This window comes from Zeus faber (assembly GCF_960531495.2).
Source record: "Zeus faber genome assembly, chromosome: 7".
NCBI classification, from domain to species: Eukaryota; Metazoa; Chordata; class Actinopteri; order Zeiformes; family Zeidae; genus Zeus; species Zeus faber.
In genome coordinates, this window is record NC_137203.1 from 12271104 (window position 1) to 12299100 (window position 27997).

General features: G+C 45.1%; 2 protein-coding genes across 2 annotated transcripts in view; both read left to right on the top strand.

Moving 5' to 3' along the window:
* The window catches only part of oxct1a (3-oxoacid CoA transferase 1a), a 51308-nt gene extending 49724 nt beyond the window's left edge, over positions 1–1584 (top strand). The window contains exons 16-17 of the mRNA XM_080004454.1: positions 564–665; positions 809–1584. Of these exons, the coding sequence (XP_079860580.1) occupies positions 564–665; positions 809–844 (138 nt within the window). The 3' untranslated portion in view covers positions 845–1584. The remainder of the gene's footprint in view (positions 1–563; positions 666–808) is intronic.
* Positions 1585–3649: 2065 nt separating this feature from the next.
* On the top strand, positions 3650–27861 carry plcxd3 (phosphatidylinositol-specific phospholipase C, X domain containing 3; the record flags this gene model as incomplete). The annotated part of the gene is made up of 6 exons (XM_080004613.1): positions 3650–3752; positions 20028–20284; positions 21208–21381; positions 23383–23558; positions 24400–24501; positions 27708–27861. 6 exons carry the CDS (start codon positions 3650–3652, stop codon positions 27859–27861), a joined length of 966 nt encoding a protein of 321 aa, XP_079860739.1.
* Positions 27862–27997: the final 136 nt, after the last annotated feature.

Below are 27997 nucleotides of genomic sequence, written 5' to 3' on the forward strand. Positions count from 1 at the left end.
TGTATATAGTTAAAGGTTCCACAAAACGTTGATATCACTATGAATGAGCAATAACCACGGCGAACAGACCATCCCAGTTGTTGAGGAACAAACGTAGGAAAAGAGCGATTTTCTGTGTTGAGCCATCAGCAAACACAAACAGACAAGACGGCCGAGCCAAACACAACAGCTCTAATATTCCCATAAGAAGGTGAGCTGTTCTGTGATTCCTGGCCTTGAAAGAGATTCATTCTTGAGTAAAGAAACATTTCAGGTTTTTTTTTTTTTTTAAACAGACCAGACCATTATTCAGCTTTTACAATAACCTCATTTGGAGTCCTGCTCGCCTTTGCTCTTACGTGGAAGCAGGTCTGTGTCTGGAAACCCGATAATGACATACGTCGGTCAAACACATATTAAAGGACGACCTCGCTTTTTTTTTTTTTTTGCTTTTTTTCTTTGCCCGTCCTCTAATGGTTTCGTTCTCCGTTTTTGACCTGCGGTGCCCTCTCTTTTTCTCTCAAACCCTTCTTCCTCCTCTCCCTCTCCTGCCTCCCACTGTTCCTCTCCATCTCGCCCCTCAGGCTGTGTTCGACGTGGATAAAACAAAGGGATTGACTCTGATTGAAGTGTGGGAGGGGCTGACTCCAGAGGACATCAAGGCGTGCACAGGCACGGACTTTGAGGTAAGTGGCTTCGCACAGGCCCGAGGAGAAGTCCCCGCAAGAAATGCTGCTTCTGCCGACTGCATTATTTTTATTTTTTATTTTCGGCCTTTTCAAGCCATCGGATGCTTTTCCATCACCGCTTTCTGTTTTGTTTCCAACAGGTGTCCCCCGACCTGAAGCCGATGCAGCAAGTCTAGGAAGCACCGGACTGGATGTGAGGATTAAAACGTCATTGTGTCGTCATTTGAATGTGATATTTAGCCGACTGTTTGGTCGTAGGGCGGTTCAACGATCAGGCGAATCCAATCCTGACTCCGGTCCTGAGTGAAACGGTTTTGTTTTAAATATTATTTGATGAGGAGCCCTGAGCTCTTTCACCTTGTGTCTCTGAGCCCATGGAGCTGATCCGGGGTCGTTTCCTGAGAATCCAATCTGAAAATCATGTCTTCATATTTAAAGCTAAATTAATGAAATGTAGGAAAAACAAAGGAACAGATGCCATTAACGAAAATTTGCTGAACCATTACCATATTATACTCCTAGTTACTGTAACAGATAGATTTTGGGTTTACAGATGACATTGAGAGAATTTTGCTGCAGTGGATGGTTTTCCAACCTGACGAGTTGTGTCTCTTCACACCATTAAAGATACAATGTCATTTCTACTATTTATAAAACAATTAAATATCGGGATTTTTTTTTTTTTTTTTTTTTTCAAGCATTATGGTGTGTTTCTGGACGTGTGTTCTTTAAAATAATCGGTGCTGCAGGGATTATTTCAGGGTCTTATTGAGCCACGCCAACCTGTCCCAGTGCTTGGTTTTACTCCATTTGCTGGCCACACATTTTAGCCTCACAGGATGACATGAAGCCTTAACATTTTCTACTCCTTTCGCAGTGTGTACATAAAATAAAACATCTTCCTGTTCTAATTCAACCATAGTGTTTTGTGTCTGTGTGTGTGTGTGTGTGTGTAATTATTTTCATAATTATAATTGCTGGCTTGTGGATTTAAATTATTCAGTTCATCAAACACATAATGACTAAAATGGAGAGTGTGCATTCACATTAATGCCTTTTGACACAGTAGGTTTAGAGGGGTTTTAGTGTGTGTGTGTGTGTGTGTGCATGCGTGTATATATATATGTGGATGACGGACTTATGTTGGCGTACTTGATGTGATATATTTTTTTTCTTTTCCACATGAGTAGAGAGCCACTGCCATTACCTGAGGGCTGTTATGTAACGAAGGAATTAAACCAATTGGCCCCTGGGCTCAGTCAGATCAACGCGTAAAAGTGAAGAAAGTGACATGGGCGTTTGCCAGCAGCTGTTGTTGCTAATCCAATACAAGCCATGAAATACCCAATACGGACTGGTATTCATCCCCCCCAAAAAATAAACATGGTGGAGCCAAAGGCAGTAAAGGATCTATATCTATCTAGACCAGAAAAATAACAAGGTTAAAAAGCGGACGGTGTATAATAATAGTGACGTTTGACCTTTTATGACTTGTGGTGGTGGGTATAATAAAATTAGCACAATTACATTTTGTTTATCATTGAACATGAATAAAGACATCAGTCAATGGTTGCATAGTTTGAAGCCCTCAGGTCTGACGGGTTGGAGGTCGGCTGTGTTCTGTACCACCGGCGTGGACGGCTCCCGTGTCGAGCCTAAGGCTCGGCAGAGTTCCCAACGAAAACTGGAACCATCGTTTTGTTCCAGTTTGCATCCGTCATCAAGCCATGTCCTCACAGGTCCAACATTTTAACCACCTTAACGTGGTAATCCATGAGACGGTCGATGTTGGATGGATTACACGACAAGACCCAGAATTCCGCTTTTTTTCCCCCCCACATCTGGCTTTACCCTCATATCCGAAAGTCACCGTCTCTTCTCCAAAGCGTTCCCTCTTCTGTTCATTTGGGGTTTGTTTTTTCTTGAACTCTTGAGGTGGTGAGGATGTTTGTTTTTGAGAATGTTCACCTGTATCCAGAGTTTACTGACCACAACTATCTAAAACGTAGCTTTATCGAATTCACTTTGCCGCTCACTACCCCCGCGTGCCCAAGTTGCAGGTCATCTTGGCATTTTTGCCGTTGGTGGCGGACCCCGCAAACCAACATTGGAAAGCGAATACATTGAATGGCTGTTTCTTAATAAAATGCCAGCTAAGCTGTAGTTCCAGTTTTCCTGGGCCTAATTTACTGTTTTTCAATTAATGTTGTCGTCCAATGTTCATCTTTTTGTGTAAATGCTGTTTGTTTCTATGTGTATTTGTCTCACCGTGGTGATCCTCCCCCTCTTGGGGTAGTGATTAGTAGTTTATAGACCCAAACATGATAAATAGTTCTCAAAGAGGAGGGTTGGTGGTGGTTCTCTTTAACCAGAAGCCGTGCTCTTGTCCACAGGACAGAGTTGCCGCAGCAGTTCTTGATGATTTAAGAATGAATAAAGAGTTGCATTGCGGGTTGAGAAGTTGAACTCCACTTGCAGACTAACTCTGTCCTGGACGCAATGGCACACAAATACTCTGTGTTGTATGCCCAGCGTGCTGACAGCACAGGTTAAAAAAAAATGTAAAAAGTGGGATAATATCTGATGTGTATTTTTTTTAATTTTTTTTTTTTTAGCATATAACAAAATAATCTCACGGATTTCAACTTCAAATGTCAACCTATAGGGAGATCGTGGAATCATGCTCTTCCGCCGCTGACATCCCCTTCCTCACCGCGCGCGGTGCGCACCTCTCCGCGACGCGACGCGACGCAATCCCGCTTCCCACCCGTGCGCGTGTCGTGCGCGCCTTGGAGAGCGGGTGGGGGATGGGGGGGGGTGGGGGTGTGTGTGTGGTGGTGGGGGGGGGGGGGGGTGGGGGGGGGGGTGGGGGTGGACTCGGAGCGCCGCCACAAAGAGGAGCGCCCGGTCCACGCGCAGTCGTCCGCGCACCGCTCCGAGCCCAGACCGCGAGAGAGCGTCGCGCGGGCACGGTGGGCGGCATGGCTTCGTCTCACGGGAGGAGCGACCTGCGCTTCGCCGACTGGATGGCAAGTTTGCCGCAGAGCATGCACAACATCCCGCTCACCAACCTCTCCATCCCCGGTAGGTGCTGCCGCCGCGGCTCGTGGGGCGCTCTGGGGTGGGACGCGTGCGCGGGTGCGTGGACGACCGGAGGCGCGTGGCGCGGCGCGCGGGAGGATGTTGCGGCCGCTGTTTCCACGCAGGACTTGGGGCGGTCAACTCTGCAGGATGGATGGGTGGATGGCTGGGTGGATGGCTGGGTGGATGGATGGGTGGATGGCTGGGTGGATGGATGGGTGGATGGGTGGATGGGGGGGGGGGGGGGGGGTTCGGCGGTCGGACGGCGGACAGGACCTGTTGCACGTCAGTCAGATCCCCCTGATGTCACCCGCATCCTGGAGCGAACTGCGGCGGGCTCCCGCGGGGGCAAGAAATCGAATCGCCGCGTTATGTGTCCGTTTTTGCGCTGGGTTTCAGAGCGGGTGATTGGCGGGGTGACTGCGGGGTGGTGTTCTCCGGGAAGGAAGAGAGAGAACAACAAAAAAAAAAAAAAATGGAAAAGTATTGGAGGCTGAAGTAGTATCATGCAAAGCAGCCGCTCGTGCTTTTCGGACACAATGCTGAAAATAGGACTTCCTCCCAGATGCACCCGATATAACCACTGGCTTGACCTTTCTGCTGGAGCCAGTTACGGGGCAATCACCCCTGTAGTAATTATTACATAGTAATTATCCCTATAGTAATTATTACATAGCAAACACCTCTAAAGTAATTATTACATAGTAATTATTATATAGTGATTATTACATAGTGAGTATCCCTCTAGTAATATTACATAGCAATCACCCAATAGTAATTATTAGATAGTAATTATCCCTATAGTAATAGTACATAGCAATTATCCCTATAGTAATATTACATAGCAATTATCCATATAGGAATATTACATAGCAATCACCCCTATAGTAAAATTACATAGTAATTATCCCTACAGTCATATTACATAGCAATCAACCCTATAGTAATATTATATACTAATTTTCCCTACAGGATTATTGCATAGCAATCACCTCTATAGTAATATTATATAGCAATTACCCCTGTAATAATATTACATAGTAAGTATCCCTATAGTAATAGTACATAGCAATTATCCCTATAGTGATATTACATAGCAATTATCACTATAATAATATAACATAGTAATTATCCCCATAGTAATTATTACATAGTGAATATTACATAGCAATCGCCTCTATAGTAATAATAATTACATAGTGATTATTACATAGTGATTATCCCTATAGTAATTATTACATAGCAATCACCCCTGTAGTAATTATTTCATAGTAATTATTACATAGTGAATATTACATAGCAATCACCCCTATAGTAATTATTACATAACAATCACCCCATAGTAATTATTACATAGTAATTATCCCTATAGTAATATTATGTAGAAATTATCTCTATAGTGATATTACATAGCAATTATCACCACAGTAATATTACAAAGTCATGATTGCTATTGTAATTAATTCATCACTATAGTAATAGTTTCATAGTAATTATCATTGTAGTAGTTATTACATAGTAATTAACACGAGTAGGCTAATTACATATTCACATGGAGCTTTCCACCCCGTCATATATTTCCATATATTGAAAAATATAATGCAGTATATATATGTATGAAGTACATTGAAATGTATGAAAGAAATCCCATATATTTTACACTAGGTGCCAGCCTAGCTGGAGGGCTAACGGCTGGCTGATGGCAGCCATGGGGCTAAGTAACAGTTGAGTCAATAAGGTAAATAAGGCCTCGTTCAGTGAATTGACTCATCAACAGAGGTGGTGTTTTTTCATTAACCACTTGTTTGTTGCTCTTTTCTATTTGTATGTTGGGCGCAACCAAGTCTTCTGACAATGCGGGGGGGGGGGTTGAATCAAGAAAACCAATCATCTCTTTGCGTTTTATAACAGCATCTCATAGTAATGGTATTACAACATTCTTCCGCGCAAGAATATGGGAAATATATTGTAATGTTTACGATAACAGGTGAGTAGGATATACAGTATACAGTATGAATGTTTCAAACCACCCCTGACCTGTTGTTTTTACCTCCGTTTGGGGGGGGGGTCCAAGTATAATTTGGGGGGGGGGGGGGGGGGGGCTTGTTGAATTCCTCTTGACGGCCATTAAAACACCGTCAGAGGAGAAAGCGATGAAGCGCTCGGCGGGGAGAGAGCGAAACAACCCCACGAAGGACCACGACCAGGACGGAAGGACCACGACCCCCAAAATCCCCCTGATTGAAACACAACTTGTGTATGTAAAATACTCACACTCTCACAGATGTGTGTGTGTGTGTGTGTGTGTGTGTGTGTGTGTGTGTGTGTGTGTGTGTGTGTGTGTGTGTGTGTGTGTGTTTCGGGAGTGCATCGAGCCTCCTGCAGTGCCAGAATCCACAAGATTGTGTTGGGAAAAGGCCACACAACCTGCATCCGTTTATTTAAATTGCCACGCGTTTGCGTCAGTTGTCGTCACTTTCACTCATTTCCCGTCGGAACGAGTACGAGAAAGAGGAGAAATGAGACACAAGGCGCCAGATTTTCCCCGAGCAAGCGCGTGTGCCTCCTCTCTTTCTGCAGAACCTGCGATGCTCCATCATTTAAGAGCAAAAAAAGGGTTGTTCTCTCTCTCTCTCTCTCTCTCTCTCTGCTTTCTAAACGCGTGGGCGGTGAAGCACCGATGCCGCGTCTCCAACAGTAACTTTGCAGACTCTCCCGCGTCTTTCCATCTGGGTCGTGGTCCTTCAGTCCGGATGATGGTCCTTCTGTCAGATTGGTGGTCCTTCCGTCCCAGTCGTGGTCCTTCCTTCAGTTTGGTTGTCCTTCGGACCAGGTCATGGTCCTTCCGCCTGGGTCATGGTCCTTCTGTCAGTTTTGTGGTCCTTGTGCCCGGGTCGTGGTCCTTCCATCAGTTTGGTAGTCTTTCCGTCCGGGTCATGGTCCTTCGGTCCAGGTGATGGTCCTTCTGTCAGTTTGTGTCCTTCAGTCCGGGTGGTTGTCCTTCTGTCAGTTTAGTGGTCCTCCCGTCCCGGTCATGGTCCTTCCGTCAGCTTGGAGATCCTTCGGTCCAGGTCGTGGTCCTTCCGCCTGGGTCATGGTCCTTCCGTGCTGGTCGTGGTCCTTCTGTCCGGGTCGTGGTCATTCCGTGCTGGTCGTGGTCCTTCGCGGGGTTCTTTCGCTCTCTCCACGCTGAGCGCTTCATCTTTCTCCTCTGACGGTGTTTTAATGGCCGACGTTTGTCAAGAGGAATTAGTCAAACAGGCTCGGCAAACTTGTACGCTGCTTTATGGCCGTTTCGTGGGGGCGTGTGAACACACACACACACACACACACACACACACACACACACACACACACACACACACACACACACACACACACACACACACACACACACACACACACACACACACACACACACACACACCTCATATCTATATATAAATGTTTCATCCCTTTATAAAAATGTATACCTTTGCCTGAATGTGATTAAATATTGATCTTGTGCACACTGCAGTATATGATATGTCTCTTGATACTGTAAATACACAGTATTATTTATTGATATAGATGTATTGATGCCATATTCATGCCATAGATGTGGTTCAGCAGCAGCACACCTTGGCCATAATTGGTAATATACTGGCAATAAAATAACAAATTAAAAAACGAATCAATAAAAAAAGAAGCGCGGATATGAACAACTAAAAAATAAACTCAATACATTTATATGCAAGTTATGACATACAGTGTGAATACGATACGTGAAGGAGCAGGTTGGAGATACAGACTAGATCTATCGTTGACAACGCTGCTTAATACATACTGTTTCATCGCTGTTCCTCCCTTTCTATTGCATATTGCATTGGAATATTTCAAAAGAAAACCGACAATTGGTGGGTCTGTGCATATGAGAGGGAGGGGTGACCTGGAAAAGGTGAGCGACAGAGGAAAAGAGACAGATTACAGAGATTTAGAGAGGATGAGGTGAGAGACTAGAGTAAGAAGAGAGTGGGCTTAAAATGGAGGGCATAATAATAATAATAAATATAGCTGCAGGCAGCAAGAAGCGGCATCCAGGGCAGTGTGAATCAACAGAAAACTGCCATCACAATAATGTCTTTTAAAAAACCTATAAATTAATAAACTAAGGTAAGTGGTTTAACTGACTTCAGCTGTAGAGGATATATAATAAAATGTAGTGGGCTGCACCAAAAACACAAAAGGAATGAAAATATTTCAAAACACATGTTTCTTGTATTATGTAATAGCTTATGGTTATTGTAGTTATAGTTCAGGAAGTTTGTATACATTGATGTCTCTGGAATCTAATCTCTGGATTATTTACTTTGCCACATGTGGATAATTGCGATCGGACGGGGAAGGAGGGTGAATTGCACTCGGTTAAAAGACCTACCGGCGAGCGGGCCGATCGGAGCCGATTGGAGCCGACAAGGCCGCCTGCCGGAGCCGACGACGGCCCACGGAGAGTCTGGCGTCCTGGCTATAGCCTCTGGTTTGATTTTACGAGTGCAGAAGTTCACTCGTAACAGCCTGGTGGACTGCAGTGCTGTCACGTGGTCTATGTACTCCACCAGCTTGCGCATGCGCACAAGGATTTATACGTCTGTGCGTGGTGGCGCCACCTTGGTGAGGTCGTGATTGTCGAACACAAACTTCTTCCACAATACTGAACCGATCTGAGTGAAATTTGAACGAAGCCATGTTGGAACGGCCCGGAATACACATCTTATTCGGATTATCTGTGGGTTCGTCGGATCCATGATATCCACGACAGTCTAACATCGGTCACGTCTGCACGTGCCGCCATCTTGGCGAGGACCCGGTCGTTGACCAATCACTAGACTGCAATGCTATCATTTGACCTGTGGGAGCCATCATTTGCGCAAGTGTGCATGTTGCGGCGACGATAAAAAATACAGTTTTTTACTAAATTATTCCACAATAATGGATGGATCTGGATCAAACTTTGGACGATGGCATACTGTATTTGGACTGCCCTGAATGCACATTTTATTCATCTTGTCTGTGAGTGGATACATGACATCCATAGCCTACTGACGTCAGTTTTTCATTAACAATACCAGTACCACTTGGGGGCTGGACCCCTAATAACAATAGTAATAAAAATGCACTAATAACCACTGATTTGACCTTTGTGGTGGAAGAGCCAATCAGCAGCTGGGTAATTTAATATCAACACTATTATAATTATATAATAATAATTACTATTGTAATTATTCCATCATAATATCACTATTGGGATTATAGCATAGTAATTATTACATGGTGATATCACTATAGTTATTATCACTATAGTGAATATTATATACTAATTACATAGTAGTTATCACTGTTCTAATATAACACAGTAATTACATAGGTATCACAGGGATTATTACATCATGATAATCACTATATTCATTATTACATAGTAATTATCACTCTTGGTAATTAGTGCATAGTAATTACATAGTAATGGCACTATATTAGTTATTACACAGTCAATACACAGTTATCACATTATATGTAAATCACTATTATAGTAATTACATAGTAATTATCGCTCGAGTCATAATACACAATAGTTATCACTACAGTGATAATAATATAGTAATTTCATAATAATAAATATAATAATAATTCCATCTATAATGACTCAATACTGTGTCATAACAGGCAGGGCGGGAGTGGGGATATTGTGCTCGTGTGGGTTGTGTCATGCATGTGCACCGCCCACAGCTTTGGCGTGCACGCCCCGGAGCGATCACAGGGAGAAATGGTTACAGGTGGGAGTCTGCAGATAAACCCCCACCATCCCCCACCCCCGACCGCCCCCGCCTGCCCGAGGGTGGAGAGCGGCTTGCCGAATATCCTCAGCTGGAACCAGCCAGCAGTCTTTAAAAATACAGTTACTACCCTCCAAGGGTGTTTACGTAACGTCTGACCATGAAGCCATGATAACATAACGTATCATCCGCTTGTTGTTGAGTTTTTTTGCATTTTGGAATATTCCACCTGAAAAATACCACAAGGAACGAAAGTGTAAAAGCTGCATGTTTTGAAAACACCTCTCATGTATATCACTGCTGTAAATTACTACTTATTGTATATATTCTTTTTCATGCTTTCTTATTTACTGTTCATAATATATTGTATATTGTTTAATAATATATATCATTATTTAATATAATATTTATTAATTACTTTTCCTCAATTTGATTCTACTTGATCTGTTTTTACCTTTTATTTTTCACATAAATGCCCATTTAATGTATGTTCCTTGCGTCATTTCAAACAAATTCCTTCTATTCTAAAGGGACTGATCGAAGGATTCTGATACTAACATGGATTTCAACCGAAGGTTGGGAGCAGCGCGCCGGAGGCTGTGCGGCTTAAACCTCAACTTTACCGTGTATTCGTAAAAGCAGTTTTTCTTTATTTTATTTGTAATTTTTTATCTTCCCAAATTCAATACAGATTTCTTTTTGGGAGGCTTCATTCAGGACGGGCAGAAGAGATCTCATTAGGATGCAAAACACCGAGTGCGCGATAAGAAACAAAACCACGGGGACATTTCACTGGCGCTGCACACTCCGGTGGACGATCTGAAGAGAGAGAGAGAGAGAGAGAGAGAGACAGACAGACAGACAGACAGACAGAGATGCCTGGTAGAATGAATAAGCTTTGAAGACTAATGCGGAGCCAAACGGTGGAAGGGACGTGGAGATCTCCCTCCCTGCTGGTTCGAGGCTCCTCCACCATCCGGAAATGAATAGAACGCTTTCGGACGAAGGGACGAGAAATTCTATTAACTAAGCATGGCATAACGGCGTATCCAGGGGGGGAGGAGAGAGAGATGCCTCCGTCCCCTTTCCCTCCTTCCTTCTGTCCTTGCTTTCTTCCTTCCCTCAGGTAAGAAGGGGATCATCCCGCCGAGAAATTTTATAACGGTCGATCCCTCTCTCTCTCTCTCTCTCTCTCTGTCTCTCTTTCTGTCTCTCTCTCTCTCTCTGTCTCTCTCTCTGTCTCTCTCTCTCGCGTCCACACTTTGGCTCCCATCCCTCCACTCCGCTGCGACTGAAAGCCCAGGAAGGAAGGAAGGAAGGAAGGAACCAAGGAAACAAGGAAGGCAGGGCAAGCACGCAGGCAAGCAGGAGGGCAGGAAGGAAGAAAGGATGAAAGGACGCAAGGAAACTCGCAAGCGATGAAGGAAGGGAGGCAGGCAGGAAGAAAGCAGGGAAACGAGGAAGCAAGAAAGAAAGCGAGGACGGAAGGACAGAAGGAAGGCAGGCAGGCAGGAAGGAAGGAAAGGAAAGGAAGCAAGGACAGAAGGAAGGACAGAAGGTAGGCAGGCAGACAGGAAGGAAGGAAAGGAAAGGAAGCAAGGACAGAAGGAAGGCAGGCAGGCAGGAAGGAAGGAAAGGAAAGGAAGCAAGGACAGAAGGAAGGACAGAAGGTAGGCAGTTCATTTTTAGATTTTTTATTATCTTATATTGGGGGAGTCCATGTGAGATATCCATTGCCAGATTCTGGGTTCTCACTCTAGGTTCTGGGTTCTAACTTCTGGGTTCTGGGTTCTAACTTCTGGGTTCTGGGTTCTAACTTCTGGGTTCTGACTCAGGGTTCTGGGTTCTAACTTCTGTGTTCTGACCCTGGGTTCTGGGTCCTAACTTCTGTGTTCTGGGTCCTAACTTCTGTGTTCTGGGTTCTAACTTCTGTGTTCTGGGTTCTAACTTCTGGGTTCTGGGTTCTAACTTCTGGGTTCTGGGTTCTAACTTCTGGGTTCTGACTCAGGGTTCTGGGTTCTAACTTCTGTGTTCTGACCCTGGGTTCTGGGTCCTAACTTCTGGGTTCTGGGTTCTAACTTCTGGGTTCTGGGTTCTGACTCTGGGTTCTGGGTTCTTACTTCTGGGTTCTGGTTTCTGACTCTGGGTTCTGGGTTTTAACTTCTGGGTTCTGCTTTCTGACTCTGGGTTCTAGGTTCTAGGTTCTGGGTTCTAATTTCTGGGTTCTAACTTCTGGATTATTGGCTCTGGGTTCTGGTTTCTAACTTTTGGGCTCTGGGTTCTGGGTTCTAATTTCTGGGTTCTGGTTTTTAGGTTCTGGTTTCTGACTCTGGGTTCTAACTTCTGGGTTCTGGTTTCTGACTCTGGGTTCTGGGCTCTATGTTCTGGGTTCTGGTTTCTAACTTCTGGGTTCTAGGTTCTAACTTCTTGGTTCTAGGTTCCAACTTCTGGATTCTGGGTTCTAGGTTCTAACTTCTGGGTTCTAGGTTCTATGTTCTAACTTCTGGGTTCTGGTTTCTAACTTCTGGGTTCTAGGTTCTAACTTCTGGGTTCTAGGTTCTAACTTCTGGGTTCTGGGTTCTAGGTTCTAACTTCTGGGTTCTAGGTTCTAACTTCTGGGTTCTGGTTTCTAACTTCTGGATTCTAGGTTCTAACCTCTGGGTTCTAGGTTCTAACTTCTGGGTTCTGGTTTCTAACTTCTGGATTCTAGGTTCTAACTTCTGGGTTCTAGGTTCTAACTTCTGGGTTCTGGTTTCTAACTTCTGGGTTCTAGTTTCTAACTTCTGGCTTCTGGGTTCTAGGTTCTAACTTCGGGGATCTGGGTTCTAGGTTCTAACTTCTGGCTTCTGGGTTCTATGTTCTAACTTCTGGGTTCTAGGTTCTAACTTCTGGGTTCTGGTTTCTAACTTCTGGGTTCTAGTTTCTAACTTCTGGCTTCTGGGTTCTAGGTTCTAACTTCGGGGATCTGGGTTCTAGGTTCCATCTTCTGGCTTCTGGGTTCTATGTTCTAACTTCTGGGTTCTAGGTTCTAACTTCTGGGTTCTGGTTTCTAACTTCTGGGTTCTAGTTTCTAACTTCTGGCTTCTGGGTTCTTGCGGCCTCACCGCCGCGTTTCCAGAAGGTGGACTTATCAGGTTCTTTAATCTAATAATTGCGTCTCATTGCGAACGGCGACGCAGGCGTCCCAGACCTGGAGCAATGGATTGATAGAGAGAATGGAAGAGAGCGCTCACAGCCGGAGGGAGGGAGAGGGAGGGAAGGAGGGATGGAAGGCAGGGGGAGAGGGAAGGAGGGATGGAAGGCAGGGGAGAGGGAAGGAGGGATGGAAGGCAGGGGAGAGGGAAGGAGGGATGGAAGGCAGGGGAGAGGGAAGGAGGGATGGAAGGCAGGGGAGAGGGAAGGAGGGCTGGAAGGCAGGGGAGAGGGAAGGAGGGATGGAAGGCAGGGGAGAGGGAAGGAGGGATGGAAGGCAGGGGAGAGGGAAGGAGGGCTGGAAGGCAGGGGAGAGGGAAGGAGGGATGGAAGGCAGGGGAGAGGGAAGGAGGGCTGGAAGGCAGGGGAGAGGGAAGGAGGGATGGAAGGCAGGGGAGAGGGAAGGAGGGATGGAAGGCAGGGGAGAGGGAAGGAGGGCTGGAAGGGTGAGAGGGAGGGATGGAAGGGGGGAGGGCGAGAGGGAAAGAGGGAGGGAAGGAGCGAAGGAGGGCGGGAAGGAGGGAAGGGGGGAAGGAGGGAGGGAAAGAGGGAGGGAAGGAGCGAAGGAGGGAAGGGGGGAAGGAGGGAGGGAAAGAGGGAAGGGGGAGGGAGGGAAGGAGGCCTGTCCATCTCTCTCTCTCTCTCTCTATATATATATATATATATATATATATATATATATCTCCCTCCTTCTCTCTTTCTCTCTCTCTGTGCAAATTTGCTTTATTGGCATGACAAGCATTCTTTCATTGCCAAAGCATAACAAGACATAACAATTATTATGGTGCACAACATCTCTCTCTCTATCTCCCTCTATCTCTCTATCTCTCTCTCTCTATCTCTCTCTCTCTCTCTATCTCTCTCTCTCCCTTTTTTCTTTCTTGTCTGCGTTCTCTCCTCTCCCATATCGTCCTATTGCTCTCACTCTTTGTTTCAACAGAATTGCCTAATCATCACTATTTCTCTCTCTCCCCTCTTTTTTTGCTTCCTCACCCCCTACCTCTCCTCCATCTCCCGCCCTCTTCACGTCTTGGGTCTAACTGGACATGCACTTTCTCAGAGGGAGAGAGGGGGAGAGAGAGAGAGACAGCAAGAGTTTACAAACGTACGTCTTAAGCAAAGACAGGTGCACGTTGAGACAGCGGTAGGAAATGAATCCCGACATAGCAGGAACAATGGTGCACATCAACATCAAAACTCATCAGCGGCCATGTTGATCGCCGCAGCGTTGCAGTGTGTAGTATACGTCGAGCATGACATTTAAAATGGTCGCTGGAGTCGGGGTATTCCTGTTTATGTCAAACATACGCCGTGTCCCTGATTCACTTCCTTTCTGCACTTTGAGGATTAATGACGACACTGCAGAGAGACCTTTACTGGAGTCCTGCCCTCGCAGTGCATTGTGGGATACGATTGCTAGCGCAGTGTGCAGTGTTGCTATGATATTTCATCGGATCTGGTTACTCATCCTGGTGCTCATTGCATACTGTTTGGCTGTGCTATGAAGTAGTACTATTTTGGCATACTAAATAGTACGCTAGTGTTGCATGGACTCCTATCACCTCATGCACGTTAGGATAATTGCAGACTGTAGCCTGAATAGGACATATGATTCATTTTTATAGTTTAGTTGAGTATCACTAATTTATAATAAGTATTGGATAATTAAAAGTCAGTTTACGGCCGCACGGGCGGCGATAGAGGTCCTTACTCTTCAGGGTCGTGTTTTCTCCGTTCCGGATTTCACTCACAGAATAACAGATAAATACCCAACTACTTCTTAATAACGCAATGAATATTCATTCATGATTAAAGAATTTGATAATATGTTCAAACGTTTTATGTAGCAAACGGAAATTAAAGCAAGTTAAACACAAACACACGAGGGAAGTGAACATATTGTTCTGTGGGGTTTAATTGCATTTGAATGCGCACAAAGGACGCAGCTAACTTACTCTAAACTGAATAATAAAAATAAAGAAATCGCCGTGCCCACACCAATATCACTTCGCCCTACGCTTACCAGAGCCTGAGCTTACTGGATCGCCGTTCCTTAGATCACGGTTGGTTCAGCTTCAAATGGGTGTAGTCTTGCCTTGGGCCCAAAATAATATTGGGCATCCCCACGTACTATTAGGGTCCGGGACTGCAAGATGCAGCAACGGTTATTTGGCTGGGGTCCTGCGCGCTTGTTCGAATGCAGGGTTGACGACTTGTCCAAAAATAGCTCGATTAGTGGGGTGGCATGGCCACACGACGCCAGAAAAAGGTTTTTATCAAAAATGAGGGGTTTATCAGCAAGACTTGACGGGAGGTACAGGTTGGGGACTGCTCAGCACCAGTTGAAGTAGAAGGGGTTTTAAAGGTAGAAAAGTGTCCCTGAGCGTCTCTACGACTTGATCTACGACTTGATCTACGACTAAATCTTGAATAAACGGAATGAAGTCCACATCATGTTATCAAGCGCCCACAGCATTCGTTTCATATTGACGCAATTGGTGGACCGCATATGAGTTAAACAGAGTGAGGATTTTTCTTACTGGAGTGAGGATGACATGAGGGTACAACATGCAGAGCGCTCCTGAAACTGAAATTTGGCATACATGATATTCTCCCAGAGTTTTGGGCAATGAGACACATTATTAAATAGATAAGTCAGGTCCCGTCTGTAGACGCTAGAGGGAGTCCAAGCTCCACAAATAAGACAACAACTTAATTACATTTAAATGTCACATTTCAAATTTTGTAATTTCTCGTCCCTCAAAGTCAGGAATAGTATTATTCTTAAATCACCTAAGGGAGAACATTACGTTGGTTACACATTCATTTAGACATTAAGTTCGGTCCAATCTTGTTCTTAGAGGAACACAGAGTTTCAGAATGTGAGTCTTCTTGTTTAAATGGACCACAGTCGATGGGCTGGCCATTTGCGGACTCCTGCTGTTCCGTAACAGCGGGCTGTCCAGGTAATAAAGAAAAGAGTTGAATGCGTCTGCTCCTATCTTTTCTCTGCATATTCTGGTATTTGTCTTGATCTTCGACGTCTGTTGTCTTCGTGTCTCGTGGCGTCACGGGATTTCAGATGGAAAGGAAGCGTGTCCTCTTTAAAGTTGACGGCCTTCTGTTACACAGACCAAATGGCCAGTAGGGGTCAGTGTTTCCAACCCTGCAATTCCAAACGCGTTCTGGTCTGTGCCACTGTTAGAAATCCGAATCAGAAATCGGAAAGGTACGTTTACATATACGAGAAATTTGTTCTGGGGAGCTTTGGTGTGTTACACTGCAGACCTTAACGATCACAAAAATGTAAGAAAAAAGAAGAAGCTTAACAGTCAGAAAGAATTGAGAATAAAAATAATAATAAAATGAAGATATAATACAACCAACATTTTTTTTTTATTAAATAAAATACAAATTAAAATGTCAAATATATACTGCTAAAAAATACAAACAAATACTAGTCAGATATATAAAGATACACACACACACACACACACACACATACACGCAGGCACACACGCACACACCCAAACAAACACATGGCCATTCTTGATGGCCCTTCCAAATTTAATTAATAATGTGTTAATTTCATTTCAATGGGCAGGATGTATTATATATAGACAATCATATTTTGTGGTATTTGCTCCTTTATACTCATATCAGGGATATTTCCTTTATTTTGAAGCACTGTTTCAGAGTCGAACATAACATTATATAACCTGTCACTAGCTCTATTTTCAGTCGAACGCGATTCTGATGCAATGGATCATTTACCAGTGGAATGACTCAGATGAAAACAGACTGTTTATCGGCCGGCATCAATCCATATTGAGTATATCCATCTCCTGATTCCAAACTGATGTCTAAAAACAATAATTTTCCCAACTTTCAATTTGCTATGATCCATTTTCCTTTTATTTTCAAAGAAGAAAACACATTTCAACTAATCAACATCTATGAAGAATGCATGCCGCCACATTTTGCCAAACCTTTTGCTGAAGCCTCGGACAGATTTGAGTGGGAGTGAAACTGAACAAAAAAATATATATATTTACTGTAATGAAATAAACCTTAACAAAGCCAGGAGTGGGTTGACGGCGGCTCCACAAAGGCTGTGGAGGACACGCTCGTGTGCCTGTAGATATTGACTCAGAGCCAACAGAAGGCATCGACATCCAGGAACTACAATTAGCATTTGAATGTAACATTTGGTGGCAGTTTGATTTTAATTTTAAAAGTTAATTAAATATGTTCCCCTCGGGACACAATGTGTTGGGTATAGAACTGATACTCTGCGGAGCATGCATGTAAATCATCTGCCAGAGGGGAAATCTAGAAAGCGTTTCAATTTCCTTAAACATTGTGCAAAAAAAGACTTTTAGGGACATGACACAGCATTAGTATTAGCATTAGTTGAAATGTTTATACGTACATGCATATATTTGCATATTTGCAACTGCTTTACAGTGAACCAGTTGCACTTTGATAGTTCGAGTTTGAGTCCTGCTATGTTTGCGTAGAGTCCAGTCCTGTTGTGAATTGCACTTTAACCTTTTCTCTCTATGATTTCATGTCTTTTGTCTTTTTTCTCAGCTTTTTATTACGATGCTTTTATTCGTCTTTGCTTTTATATAATGCCTTTAATGTCTAATCAATTGGAATTGGCCTTGCTTATGAAACCTGCCATTCAAATAAAGTCCCTTTCCTTGCAAGGTATTTAGACGTATAATTCAGTGCTGATATTTACAAAATAATTTGAAGTAAACCACCAGCGGCAGATCTTTCAGGTGTTGTGGTTTGACTGTGATGGTGTTATTGTTCTGTGACACCAAGGTTAAACTGCGCGCTGATTGCCATGACCATTTTGGCCATTAGGAATTGATGGTGACCTTGTTGTGTATTTGGAGCCTGATCTTCTGCAACGTACAATGGGCCGACGTGCTTTATATGAAGTGTGTGAGGGTGGATGCTGGTTTTAGGATATGGAATATCCATACTCACCAGAGGATGAGTATGGATGTGTAGTAGTAGGGCTGAACGATGAATCAAATTCAAACCGACATCCCAATTTAACAGAACGCAATCTTCGAATTGGGTGTGATTTAAAAATTTTAAAAAAGACAAAAAAAAGTGTTTATTATTATTTTTATTCTTTTTATGTTACACGATCTTACCTCCTGTCTTTCTCTCAGACGGTACCAACAATGTTAGCAACGCACGCGCCCGCGATGGGGTGCCCGCGATTGGCGAGCCACAACAGTGTGTTTTTTATTCTATGTCTCCTTATGGAGCAAAACAAGTGCGCCTCTCCGTCTATGTGGACGTATGCGCGCAACATTTTTGTAAAAAAATTATTTCTGCTGAAACGCTGCATATTTTTCGAATGTGAATCTTCGGATTGGAATAATTACAAGACTTGAAGTTAAATTAATGAGTCAATAGTCGTCTGTGACTGAAGGTTTTTTCTTTTTACAAGTCAATAGGTAAATAAAGATATGTTATTTGCATCAATTCATCTCATTTCATCATAACACGTACGCCTCGCCTACAGGAAAGAGCAGTTTATATGTTGACTGTAGCCAATGTTGTGTCAGTCATACTATAAACAGATTTATTGCTTGTGTTTAGTGTATAATACGGAAGATAAGGAACAAAAAAAATTGCATACTAAATCGCAATCACAATATTGGTCTAAAAAAAACCCCACAATTTGATTATTTGTGTGCAAGGAAGCTACAGATTGATTGTGGAAATGAGAGCAGAGAGCAACAGCGACATTTACTTATCTAACGAGCCCAAACCCGGGCACACCCATTCCTTTTTCTCCTTCCACCACACCAACGGCTGTGTTCAATTGTACCTTCACTAGACAAGAGATTAAACACCCTCCCGCTTTCTCAAATGTAATTGGTATTGTAGCTGAGTAGAGTTTTGGTGTGTGACTAAACTGCTGCTTTGTGAGCAATAACTTAGTTACTGGAAGCCGTAGGAACCTGGTTTAAAAGGGCACATCACCACGCCTTCCCTCAGTTCACTGGGTTACGAGCCGGTGCTTTTCTTTGATATGACCTCACATCCACAGGGTTGTCTCCTTAACGTATACGGTGCAATTCAGACGTTGTTGCCGTAGAACCGGAACTATTCTACCTGTTTCGGAGGCTGTTTCACAGGGGCAAAGAAAAACATCGAAGCGTAACGTTCACTGGTACTGGCAGGCTCCAACCCAAAAGCACGACAACGAGACGGACCAAGTTGCAAGGAGAGTTCAGTTTGCTAATGTCGACAGGCAAGGTCAAAACCGGGAGATCAGTCACTCGGGCAAACAAATCCGACAAGGGGCAGGCGGGGAACCCAAGGTCGGGAAAGCAGACAAGCGGGGTCAGAAACTGGCAGGTCAGGAACAAACAGGACTGGATCACGCTGGCACGCTTGGCGAAACACACAAGACAATCTGGCGGCCATAACAAAGGGAAGGGGACTGGTGTGTAAGCTGAGGGACTGGTGCGGGGAGTGAGCTGCAGGTGAGGAGATGGGCGGGGAAACAAGGGGAAGGGGATGAGGGGACTGCATGGCGAGAGGGAGTGACAGGATCTGACTGGATGACTGGAGAGATAAGAGACATGGCACAATATCAAAAACCCAGATGGAATGAAGTAAGAGTTATGGAAAAATGTTGACACACAGACACCAGTGCCAACGGACGGTAGGGTGTAACTGAAAGGACCAGAGTTTATTTGCAGGTTGCAGGTTATTTGGGGGTTTTCAGTCCGCCCGCTGTGACCTTGACAGCCGCTGAGATTTCGAGAGCTTAAAACAGGCAGTCGGGTCCGAACCCTCTGTTTGAAAGCTGCTCACTCCCAGACCCGTTAATCCCCCACTCAATCACCACCCCCAATAGACTTTGCGGCAAAATCCCCAAACTGGTTTTTATTACCAACTACGAATGTGGAACAAACATCGGGCTACCAAGCGCCTGCCCCTGCAAAACCCTTCCGGAGGCTAAGAAGCCTTGTGGAGGAGGAGCAGCCCGCTGGCGATGTTGGTGTCGTTTCTGCGGCTTCCTTTCGAGGCTTCTATTTGTCGCTAATCGTCCAATGTTACCGATTGTGCTTTTAAAGGGAGGACCCTTCTCCTCCGCCACACCTGTTTTCAATCATGGCACCGAATCTCTGTTGACCCGAAACTGACCCCCTGAAGAGAGCAGAAGTTAAGCAGTAAAACGCTTCCAGTGACAGCCCTGCGCTAATCAATACAACACCTCATCCTCCCCTCGCAGGTTCCCATGACTCCTTCAGCTTCTACATTGATGAGACGTCTCCGGTGGGCCCCGAGCAGCCTGAGACCGTGCAGAACTTTGTGTCTGTGTTCGGCACGGTGGCCAAGAAGCTAATGAGAAAGTGGCTGGCCACCCAGACCATGAACTTCACCAGCCAGCTGGAGTCGGGGATCCGCTTCTTTGACCTACGCATCTCCACCAAGCCCCGTGACCCGGACAATGAGCTGTTCTTCGCCCACGGGCTCTTCAGTGCCACGGTGTGTACAAGGAGGCTGCGTTTCACAGGAAGCTTGGAATTCTTGTTGATGTGTTAAGAGTTCTGGCAAAGCAAGTGGCTCGTTGTTTTTCTTCCTGAAGCGAGATTTGCTTTTTGATATCTTAGTCCTACGCAGCCGTCTTTTTTTTCTTTTACTTTTGCCGTCTCAAAGATGAAATAATTGAATATTATTTTCCTCTTTCCTTTGCTGTGCGAGTTTTGAATGTTATGCGGCAGAATCGTAATAGGAAGGGCTGTACACAGCTTCACTCTATATATACGATATACTATAGTGATATACTGTAAAATGGCAGACTTGGGCGTTGCTAGGATGCAAAGACATCGGTGGCTTAGCCGTCCAGGCTCTACCCGTTTTTGCCACTCCAGGCAAATTGTCGATGGGGCGGATCTAAAATAAAATAGCCGCACCATCGGCGCCGCGGAGCACCATCGTTCCCGCGGGCGTGGACACAGTCGGTACCAACAGAGAGGGAGCGACCGGGGGGGGGTTATTCAGTAAACAGCCCACCCCAAACCACACCGCTGATGACAGCTTCTAGATCTTCATCGTATCTCACATTTGCTTCATGTTGTTACTCGTCGACCTGCCTGAAGGCAAAATTATAGTTTGAGTTAAACTAGAAATCGAGGCGTGAACACTGTAACTGGTGAAGCGGGTTATTCAATTCAATCAACATTATTGGTGATATGCATATTGCATTTGCAATTGTGCAAAGGCTGAAAATCGTACACTTTCTTCTCGCATTGTCACACGTTTGTTTGTATGTGGTTGTATGTTTGTATGTGGTTGTATGTTTGTGTGTGGTTGTGTGTGCATTTGGTTGCTGTATGGTTGTGTGTGCATTTGGTTGCTGTGTGGTTGTGTGTGTGTGTGTGTGTGTGCATGTGGGTGTGTGTCCCCAGGTCAGAGAAGGTCTGGAGCAGATCAGTAGTTTCCTGTCATCTCACGCCAGGGAGGTGGTGTTCCTGGACTTCAACCACTTCTACGGCGTCCAGAACCTGCACCATGAGAAGCTGGTGGCCATGCTGAGGGACGTGTTCGGAGACAAGCTGTGCCCGGTGATCTTCGCTCAAGAGGTTTTTATTCAACTTATTCTGCTCGGGAGAACAACACAGACCCTCAGATATTCATTTCATAATCACACTCCCCCAACGTTCGATGGAGACCGGTGTCTTTCAACTCACTGTGCCGCGACACCCGGGTGCACAGTCAGAGCTCACCGAACCACTAAAATTCGACCGTGAAAACCATTTAAATCCCACTAAAAATAAATAAGGCAAATCAGCTCTTGTGTTGCAATATCAAAATTGCGAGGCTGTACTGACAGTACTGAAAGTGAGAACTATTAGTGGGCCTTAATAATAAGTTCAAGTGATACGTGTTTGTGGAGTTACTTTCGTGGTTAACGGGATAGGGGTGTGACCTGTGGTTATTTAATTTTTGAAAGCCTGCCGTGGCAGAAAAGGGGTGGGGAAAGACATCGCTGTCTGGATTCAACTCAGCAAATGAATCTTGGCTCCTGCTCTCCCTGTTAACAGCCATGAACATTGTTCTCTGTTCGTGTTTTCAACCTTTTAAAACTGCTGCAGACGATTAAGGACGGTTATCCTCCCGTCACTCATTGATTTGTTTACCTGAGAGTCACTTTTCATTCCTCTGTGTGTGTGTGTGTGTGTGTGTGTGTGTGTGTGTGTGTGTGTGTGTGTGTGTGTGTGTGTGTGTGTGTGTGTGTGTGTGTGTGTGTGTGTGTGTGTGTGTGTTTGTGTGCAGGAGACTGAGTGAAATAATAGAAAGGAACATTGATTAATTTCAGCAAAATGGCAATCAAGTAAACAATGCGTGTCCTTACTGAACGGGGAGCTTTTCTGTTCTTCGATTCACCAATTAATTATTTTCTTCTATTTTCTATTTTTTTTTTGTACATTTTCCTCCAACCAACATAACTACGCCCAAATGGATATCTGCTCTGCTATGAAACTAGGGATCCTTGCTGTAAAATACATTATGCAAGTCCTGTTGAAACGGGCACAATTTATTAAATTCGTCAAAGCTTGACGCCCCAAAATGCAACCACGTACCGTACACGGTTGATGGCTCATCTGCAGTTGCTCTTTTGCACACAATTGCATTGCCAACAACGCAAATGTCGAGTGAACGCAGCCCTCAGAGTCCAAGTGTGGTTGGTAATATCGGCACTTTCAATGTAAATAATATCAATCAAAATGATTTACGTAATTGCGATCATGTTCCGCATTCCAAAAAGGTGTAGAAGTGGGATTTTGGCTCGAGCCGCCGAGCGCTCCGTCCATCCCCCGTCACCCAGTCTAGCCTGAGTGACGGATGGAAACAGTTGCCGGGAGACGTGCGATGGGAGCCTGCTCCCGCTAGGTCGTACAAGGCAATAGACGCCAGGTTTTATGATCCATCAAGCCTCGATATCTGGCACTTAGAGGTGAACTCTCAGCCCCATTACACCGACTAACATCTGGATGGACCGAAAATAAAATGACCTTGTACGGTTAATATTTGACCAAAAAGATCATTAGTACCAAGGACGTCAGCCGCTACCATGATCCATGCCTACTGGGAAATACCAATATAGGTTGCGCTAACGTTGCAGGATTATATTATTGTGGGGGTCTCTACCCACATGTACAGGTTTAAAGAGGGAGATGGAGTCTTTCTGGCAGTGGGGCGCCGACATGCCCATCACCAAGTTTTATTCATGATCATAACAAAAAGGCGCATAAAAACGAAACGGGAACATAAAATAAAAGGAATGATCAGGCTTAACCACGCCCGCTCGTCTGCCACAATAACAAAATAAAAAATGTAAATTTCTTTAATAAAGCAAATAAGTCGTGATAAAAATTGTATATCAAATAATAAAAATGATGGATACATTTTAAATAATAATTATATTATAAGAAATAGAACATAAATACATTTTGTAAGATTTTGACTAAAATAACTGGATAGCTGAGACCATACACATAGCAGAAGTATATTCGTTTGTGTTTTTAATTTCACTTGGACTCTAATGCTTCTCTCACTGTCTTCCCCGCCCCGGTGCCCAGGTGACTCTTCAGTATCTGTGGGAGAAGGAGTTTCAGGTGCTGGTGTTCTACCACAATCCCATGGCCCTGGAGGTGCCCTTCCTGTGGCCGGGCCAGATGATGCCCTCGCCCTGGGCCAACACCACCGACCCGGAGAAGCTGGTGCAGTTCCTGCAGGCCTCCGTCACAGACCGCAGGTCAGGCGCCATGTTGCGTTTGGCTGAAGTGCTTTGTTTACCGCAGCTAATGGGAATAAATCACTTGCGGCTTGTCAATTTCACGCTAGGTCATGCTGCACAAGCTACGAGATTGTGTCTCATTTGCTTCCGTCTGGACCGAGTGTAAAAACACCTCCATCCGTCTACGTGGCCTGTGACTTCCACTCCACTTCTACCACTTTGTAACTTTTATTTTACTGCTGTGTATTCCTAGTTTGCCTAATATTGATTTTGCATGTTCAAAAAACATCAATAACCAAGACATGTTTTTGAACGAGGTTTGTTTTTCTTTTGATATTTTATTAATATTCATACATACATGAATAAAAGAACATTTTTCGTCTTAAGACTTGGTTGGTGCAAATTGGAAGTTGCAGCCAAGTACGACATATGCTGCCAAAACGTGATGTACTTCATGGCAGTTGGGCTACTAACTATGAATCAGCTGTTGAGTTAAGAATTTTAATGATCAAGTTGCTTGGTACATGGTGAGTTCAAAGGCCCTTCTGATTCTTTCGCGAGGGGGTGACCGTCCCCCGATGCGAACGGAGCAATATTACCTGTGGAGTTGTTATTGGTTTCAATCTACCGGTATTATCCTGTCATATTAAGGTTATTTACTAGAAGTTAATAATATGGTACTTTGCTGTCAAAGGCCCTACTTGCATTGTAGGTTGTAAATGAATCATTAACATGGCCGGCAACGCAATGAAATACTTCTCAAAACTTGTACTCACTAATATCCATAATTGGATGATGTTAAATGGTGTCTGATATGAAATTAGAATTAAAAGGTGAATGTCGTCTGTGTCCTGTGCAGGAGAAAGGGAACCTTCTTTGTCTCCCAGGTGGTTCTGACGCCCAAGGCCAGCACCGTGATGAAAGGAGTGGCGAGCGGACTGAGAGAGACCATCACAGAGCGGTGAGTGTGTGTGTGTGTGTGTGTGTGTGTGTGTGTGTGTGTGTGTGTGTGTGTGTGTGTGTGTGTGTGTGTGTGTGTGTGTGTGTGTGTGTGTGTGTGTGTGTGTGTGTGTGTGTGTGTGTGTGTGTGTGTGTGTGTGTGTGTGCGTGCGTGAGCGTGTGTGTGTCAGTGAGATAGAGATTATTATTTTTTATTGATTTATTGAGTTCTTATTATTTTATTTATTTTCATTATTTATTTATTTATTGGTCTTGTCGATAGTGTTTATTTTTATCCTTTTGTATTTCACCATTCATTCAGATTATTATTATTAATTTCATTTGTATTTGTTATATACAGTACAGCGCTGCGTCTTGTGATGCTTTCACAATGGAAGAACTCACATTTATTTACGTTTTATTATTTGCTCATTTATTTATTAATTTTGCTGTTCTGTTCACCTCGTTATAACACGTGATTGAGAGGGAGGGAGAGAGCGAGGGGGGCGTGAGGGAGAGAGGGGGGGGGTGGGGGAGAGAGAGAGAGAGAGGGAGACAGGGAGGTGGGGGTGCAGGGGGAGGGGTGATGATGTGCAAAACGTAGCACACTTGGACACACACACACACACACACACACACACACACGTGCACTTGCCCACACACACACACAGATGTTTGAGTCATCGTGGCATTTTCCACCCAGACGTGGAGGCATGTGAGCTGCTCCAGGTGTCTCCAGGCTCCGACACTGACCTGGCTCCGGTGTCTCCTGCGGGGGGAATTAGTCTCTTCTGGCTCCCCACACTCGTCTGGTTCCTTCCATCCCACCCCTCGCTCACTCTCTCCCTCCCTGCGACTCCCTGCTGGGGATGTTTCCAGTTACAAACAATAGAGGCGTCAATTTGGCCCCGGCATGAATAATTCATATGATAAGCGTTGTCTGCCTCTGCCTCTTTGGGGTTCTCTCTCTTTCTCGCTCTCTTGCTTTCTTTTTCTTTCTTTCTTTCTCTCTCTCTTTCCCTCTTTCCTCTCCCTTCATTTGACCGCACTGACGCATGTGCAGCATCCTCCTCCTCCCCCGCTGCCGCCGCCGCCGCCGCCCGCTTCACACGAGCGCGTCCAGCCAGTGTCAGTGGCTGGCATCTGGCCACACGCACACACAGACACACACACACACACACACACACACACACACACACACACACACACACACACACACGCACACCCAGACACGCCACACACACCACACACACACACACACACACACACACACACACCCAGACACGCCACACACACACACGCACGCACACACAGACACACCACACACACACACACACACACACACACACACACACACACACACACACACACACAGACACACCACACACACACACACACACACACACACACACACACACACACACACACACACACACCATGCTGAGTCAGACGGGCCTTTTATCTCAGTGCAGCTCGCCCTCTGTGTTACATCAACCAACTGTGAAGGATTCTTTTTTCTTTTTCTTTTTTCTCTCCTGCTTTATATGATGCTGTAATGCTGCAAATTAAAGGTGTGTGTGCGTGTGTGTGTGTGTTTTCTATGTGTGTCTTTTTATGTGTATGTGTGTGTGTATCTATGTTGCGGTGTATATTATGTTTACGTGTAGGTGGGTTTTTTCTGCTGTGTATGTGTGTTTGTGTCAGTGTATATTTGTGTGTATTTGGCTGTGTGTTTAATTGCGTGTGTGACTATGTGTGTTTGTGTGTGTGTGTATTCATGTGTATCTGGATATACTGTATGTGTGTGTCTATGTCTATGTGTGTTTTTGTTTATGTACCTCTTTATGCCTACAGTGTGTGTGCGTGCGTGTATGTATGTGTGCGTGTCTCTGTTTGTGTGTGTGTGTGTGTGTTTATGTCTATATGTGTTTTTGTGTCTATGTGGAGGAAGTACACGTTCTTAAATATGTCCCCATTTGGGTTCTTGCGCCCATCCAAATATCTGTCTTTATTTATCTCCCTCATCAAACTCAACATAAAGACTCTCTCACTTCGCCTCCAAAAGTGCGCGCGTTTACCGGTGGTTGCTATGGCGTCCGTCGTCTATCTGCCCAAACAACCCTTTCCGGGTAAAATATCTGCGACAGAATCGCTGGGTTTTGTGGCGCAATTTGGATACGAGGATCGTATCCAACAGAGAGAGTTTTGTCTCCATCCGTCCGTTCCCCGTCGTTAGATCCGTGCTCCTCAAAGACCGCAGTTGTTATGGGTGTGTGTGCAGAAGAGAATGAAAATCGGTAAATGTCAGTTGTTACATGTCAGTTGTTACATTTTTGGAAAGGCTGGCCCCGATAAGATCAGACACAGTTTGATTGAAGCGCGACCTGGCCCACTGGGATTGTACTGAGACAGATTTGAGTCTTTCACTGACACACACACACATATATCGATGACAGCTACGATTCTGCGGCGCGAACTACCAGCACTCAGCCCGATCTCAAATCGTTGCCAAATCAGTCTTGAAAATCACGTAATGTTCCGAATATTGTTTCTTTGATCGTGATTGCGTGTGTGTGTGTGTGTGTGTGTGTGTGTGTGTGTGTGTGTGTGTGTGTGTGTGTGTGTGTACACTTTTGCGCTTTGCGATCAGAAGCTCCGGATCCGCACCGCAGACCCAGCGTCCTGACTCTTGACTCTGACGCTTGCGAGCTCCGTGGCCGGATCTGGGATCCGACCTCACGTTCCCACCTCATATTAAAATGACTCAGTGGTAAAATGGTGCTGCGTGCAACAGAATTCCTTTTCGTTGTTTTTACGTCTTCAAATGATATTTGGCGGTCGGGCAATTTTAAAGAGAGCACAGCGGAGGGTTCCCGTGGAGACGTTGCTGTGGATGCACCGGTGGGTTCTTATTGTAAACGGGACTTTCGCCGACGTTGACCGGGTGCTCAACTTCCCAATGTATGAACGATTCCTCGAGCAACTACGCGCTATTCCACACGGGCTTCTCCGGGTCCGGTGACTTTCCCGTCAGTCGTGTTTGGGGGCAGGCTCTGCGGGGTTGGAGGGCGTGGGGGGCGTGGTTTGCTGAAGTAGCCGGCGATCCGTCCACACGTGTACGAAATCCGATCCCGACGCGGGCCGGGCTGTGGTCCGGCCGGTCGGATCTCGGATGATGTCCAAGACCCAATGGTTAATGCGTCTGACATGTCCCTCCTCCCCCTCCAGGGCCTTACCGGGCATGATGCAGTGGATTCGGGCGCAGCGACCGGGCGAGAGCGGCATCAACATCATCACTGCCGACTTCGTGGAGCTGGGCGAGTTCATCAGCGCCGTCATCACGCTCAACTACCACCTGTACGAGGAGGACGACGCCACCTGAGCGCCATGCCCCCCCTGCCGGGCTCGCCACGCTCGCTCCGCTCTCTCCGATCACTCCGCTCACTCCGCTCACTCCGCTCACTCCGCTCACTCTTTCTCTTTGCTACCGGGTTGGGAAGTGTGTGTAGGGGTGGGGG